Here is a 4,786-nt window from a genome sequence, read left to right as displayed (position 1 = left end):
CCCACCCAGAGGTTTAGCTATTAACAGCAATGCCCTGGACCCCAGACTTAAAAAGCACCTAACACACAATTGTAAAAATTTCGGGACAAATGATTCAGATCTCAAGGTTGCTTATGCCTGCAAATGTTCTAGAAGGAATGAAATGGAGGATGTTCCTGGCCACGAACGGTTCCCTTTTCTTCTATGGTCCTGAGTCAATTAGAAGCAAAGGAAACACATAAGGAAATCCCATGAGGGTCCAGCTTCTCTGGGCCTCACTGGCAAACGAGATTCCGCTGGATTCTGGAATGATCTTCAGGACCCACCCAGTTCTTAGCATCAAACTCCAAAGACAGTTTGCGGCTCCATCCACGGACCTTCTTTCTGGAAAGGCTAGGGTTAGTCTGCACTGAAGTTCAGAGAGGAGGAAGCAACCTTAGGATCTGTGGGTCCCTTCATTCAGAACACAATGGACAGGCATGGGGGTGGGGGTGGGGTGGGCCCAGCATCCCCAGCACCATACAAGACAGAAGAGACATGGAGGAGCACAGTGGGCAGAGAGCTCACGGCGTCCCTAGGACCCAAAACTCTGAAGCCCAAGTGTCCAGAATAACAAGAGACAGTACTCGTTAACCAGGTCACCACCAAACCCAAAAGACACGAAATCAAGGTCACATTTGGGAAGACGAAGATACTGCACATGGTGCTCACCCACCAGCCAATTTAAACCTCCTTAAAAACATCGAGTGTCCCCTTCAAAGCTCTTGATAAACTTGACTCCATCTGCCTTTATTTAAAAACCTTACAAAAAATGTATTTAAATGTTTGAGAAAAAAACAAAAATCAACTGTATGTTCTATGCACAGATAAAGTTATCCCACTACACAGCTAACGTTGTTTAAAAACTGTTTTCCCACTGGCAGTCTATGAAAGCTCTCTCTCCTCCCGTGGCTCCTAAGGTGGACGCAGTGGGAAATACCAGGAGTGGCATTTTTGCTCAGTTTATTGGGAAGGCTGGGATTTGGTGGGGTGGCCGGTTCTTCTCTTCTTCTGCTGTCTTTTGACATCACTAGCTGGCTGGACGGCTGGGCAGATGACCTTCACTTGTCCTTAGAGCGGTCAAGGTTCTCGAGCACCCTGTTGAGGCGGACATTGAGCAACCTCACCTGGTTCTCCAGGTGTTCCAGCTTCTCCTCCACACTGGGGCTGCAAAGGCCACCAGGACTGCCTCGCCAGTAGCCCATGGGCCCTGTCATGAAGTAGATGGCCACCACGACACAGAGCGGCAGCACGGCGTGCTCGGGCTCGCCCTCGTACTTATGTAGGATATACACGCAGGACATGGAGAACAGGATGACACGTACGAGCCAGAAGAAGCGGCCAAACACCAGGTGTAGGAGGCTGAAGGTGAAGCCCAAGGTCAGGGACAAGAACCAGTAGGCCAGGAGAACCACACCAACCAGCACCAAGGCCCGGGTGGGACTGTTGGACACGGAGGCTGGGCTGAAGTACTGTGACAGGTTGGACACTGCAAAAGAAGGCAGGGCCAGTTATTCCCACGTGGTCAGGACCTTCCCGGAAAGCAGGAAGGACAGCTGAGCTCTCGAGCTGGACCCATAGGCTCCTATCATAACCTACACAATGAATGCAAAATAAAGCAAATACGTGGGGGGGCCCAGGTGGTCTCTATTAGTCCCCTCATGAGTTTAAAACTCCTTTTATGGGGCTGGAGAGATAGCTCAGTGATTAAAAGCACTGGCCACTCTTGCAAGGACCCAGTTTGATTTCCAACAACCACCTGTAACTCCAGAGACAGATCCTTGGGTTCTGCATGCATGAGGTGCACAGATGTACATGCAGACGGAACACCCATAACACATAAAAACAAATAATTAACAAATCTCAAAAAATATTTTTACAAGCTGGGCAGTGGTGGCTCACACCTTTAACTTGGCACTCAGGAGGCGGAGGCAGCCCATGTTGGTGAGTTCGAGGCCAGCCTGATCTACAGATGAGTTCCAGGTCAGGGCTACACACAGAGACCCATTTTTATAAAAATGGTGCTGGAGTTCAAACTCAAGTCCTCAAGTTTACAAGGAGCTATCCCCTCAGGCTGGTTACAGTGGCTCACATGTGTCAGGAGGCTGAGGCAGGAGGATCAGATGTTCAAGGTCATCCTTGGTTCCACCATAGTGACTTCGAGGCTAGTGTGAAGTATAGGGGACCCTATCTCAAAAAAAAAAAAAAAAAAAAAAAAGCGCAAAATAACAACCACAAAAAAATAAAAATAAAAAAATAACAGCAAAACAGAAACAGTAAAATTGATCTCACCAACTCTGAGATGGGAATGGGAAGTCCTTATGTAGACCAGGCCGGCCTTGAACTCACAGAGATCTGCCTGCCTCTGAGTATGGGGATTAAAGGCATGAGCCACCATGCCTGGGTAAATTTCACCAATTTCTTTCCCCTCTAACTAGACCAGTAAAGCACCTCTATATACCTCAAGGCTTACTGCTATCAAACCAATCTGAGTGGAGGGGATCTCCATTGTAACTAACTAACACTATGAAAAATGAAGGGGAAGGAGGTGCTTGGGAGCTGAGAGCAGCCACCTTGAAGATGGTGCTGGTCCTGAGCCTGAGTTTTGGTTCCCAAGGGCCTTCAGGTGCCCTGCAGCTTATTCAAACCAAGAGGGAGACTCACAGCACAGAAACAAGGTAGTTTACCCCCCCACCAGCTACTCTCAGGTGATCGCACCTGGCCAGGTTTCCTCAGTGATGCCCGGGGTCCTGAGCCATCCTGCTCTGCCATTTCCCAGCCCAGCAGCATGCAATTCCTTGCAATCTGGCTTATCTCCACAGGCTCACTGCCCAGGGATGGTAACCCGGAGTTGCACAATCCCAGCAGGTCATGGCTGAGGCAGCCTCGCAGGATTGCACACGGTTGCAACGTTTGGGGATAGTTGACTCAGCTCAGTCCCAAGGGGGCCGCGTGCCTCACAGCATTCTGAGGGCCACCTCTCTACCTCCTGTTCACCTCCTGAGTAGCAAGGTGGCACAACCTGGTGTGGGGCCTTTTGACCGTTAGACTCCGTGATCGGAGGCTGGAAGTGGGGCTGGTGGTAAAGAGCAGACAGTTGTGGTGATATGTGTGTCCCAGCCTGTGCAGCCTGGCTCCACAGTGGGCCCTGATCCTAGAACTGTAAAGAAAGATGCTGGGTTGGAGAGATGGCTCAGCGGGTAAGAGCACAGATTGCTCTTCTGAAGTCCTGAGTTCAAATCCCAGCAACTACATGGTGGCTCACAACCACCTATAATGAGATCAGATGGCCTCTTCTGGTGTGTCTGAAGACAGCTACAGTGTACTTACACATAATAAATAAATAAATCTTTAAAAAAATAAAAGAAAGAAGGATGCCCAGGGCTAATGTAATGAGGAGGATCCTATCACACCACTATATCAGTTTTCTGGCTTTGCTACAACCAACTTAGCCATTAGTTGAACTCAGTGGGAGACTGGCTCCCAGAACTGAAAAACAATGGGAGGCCAGTTCCCAAGAACCCAGAAACAAGGGAACCAAGACACTTGGCCCAAGAACTCAGAAACAACCTGGCCCAAAACAATTGCCAGGTGGCTAGCCCGCCCCTGGACCCTAGCACGAGCCAGCACCAATCAGAAACCACCCGGTACCTTCCCCTTACCCCAGTCTTCCCTTTTGCCCCAGCAACTGCACAGAAATAAAAAGCTGCCTAAGACCTTGCTGGAGGCCAGACTCCTCTACCCCTACGAGGGATATGAGTCTCGCCCCAGCTAGCTGGAATAAAAGGCCTCTTATAGATTGCATCAAGTCCGTGTCTTGGTGGTGTGTGGGGGTCCCTCTGAGAATCTCACATCAGGAGCCTCTTCTGTCCTCTTCTGGCTTCCAGGGGGCTCCAAGTAACCCAGGGCATCATCTCTGCAGGCTCTGCACAGCCTCTTTTTTTTTTGACAGGGTTTTTCGAGACAGGGTTTCTCTGTGTAGCCCTGGCTATCCTGGACGTCACTCTGTAGACCAGACTAGTCTCGAACTCACAGAGATCCGCCTGCCTCTGCCTCCCAAGTAATGGGTTTAAAGGTGTGCTCCGCCACCGGGTACCCACACAGCTTTTGAACACCAGCTTCACATACACAGGCTTAGCAATTAAAGGTAAAATGTCCCTTCGTCCTCGTAAAATGCTCCTTCCTCCTCGTGGTGCTCCATGCCTCAGCCCCCTCATGTCCTCTCAGCTGGGGACACAGAGACTCCCTATACAGTGAGACTGAACCCCAAAGCAAAAGCACGCAACCCCAACACCCTGCCTGACCATCCATCCCCATACCTACCGTCAAGCCCAAGGACTTCTAAGAGCTCCATCCAAACTTTCCATAATGTCTCTAAGAACATGTCCACTCCCTGCACGAACCGCTCAGTCAGCCTGGAAAGTAACTGCAGGGATAAGAAGACAGTAAGGAATCAACCAATCCACTGTCCTCCCAAGCCACTCAGGTACTGAAGTGTGAGCTCCGGAGAGGACTCGACAGAAAAACCAGGAGCTGCATCAGGGGCACTCTGGAGCCAAGTGGTGAACAAGGGTTGATAGCTGGTCCACCACCATGTAGAATGTGGAAAGCCCCTCCTACACACACACACACACACACACACACCCCACAATGTGGCTGCACTGCACCTACCATCTCCCCTACAGCCCTGCTGGCTCTTGGTCAGGGTATCTGATTCCTCTGCCCTCCAGATGCTTCCAGGGGCAGTTGGCTCTCCAAAGGACCAACT

The 4,786-nt window shown here is 50.4% G+C and overlaps 1 protein-coding gene across 1 annotated transcript; it reads right to left on the bottom strand.

Annotated features, from left to right (window-relative positions):
• Nucleotides 1–743: 743 nt before the first annotated feature.
• On the bottom strand, nucleotides 744–4,465 carry Bri3bp (BRI3 binding protein). Its single transcript, XM_031338006.1, has 2 exons — nucleotides 4,342–4,465; nucleotides 744–1,507 (listed from the first exon to the last, which is right to left on the bottom strand). Exons 1-2 carry the CDS (start codon nucleotides 4,400–4,402, stop codon nucleotides 1,080–1,082), a joined length of 489 nt encoding a protein of 162 aa, XP_031193866.1. The 5' UTR covers nucleotides 4,403–4,465; the 3' UTR covers nucleotides 744–1,079.
• Nucleotides 4,466–4,786: the final 321 nt, after the last annotated feature.

The sequence above is a fragment of the Mastomys coucha genome, unplaced genomic scaffold, assembly GCF_008632895.1.
Source record: "Mastomys coucha isolate ucsf_1 unplaced genomic scaffold, UCSF_Mcou_1 pScaffold22, whole genome shotgun sequence".
Lineage (NCBI taxonomy): Eukaryota > Metazoa > Chordata > Mammalia > Rodentia > Muridae > Mastomys > Mastomys coucha.
Note: the sequence above shows the minus strand (reverse complement) of the source record. Positions and strands in the feature narration are given on the sequence as shown.

Coding starts and splice junctions, on each gene's coding strand:
- Bri3bp (XM_031338006.1), bottom strand. CDS start 4,402: ATGTTCTTAGAGACATTATGGAAAGTTTGGATGGAGCTCTTAGAAGTC. Junction 1,508..4,341: donor AGAAGTCCTTGGGCTTGACG/GTAGGTATGGGG, acceptor CTTCTTTTGCAG/TGTCCAACCTGTCACAGTAC.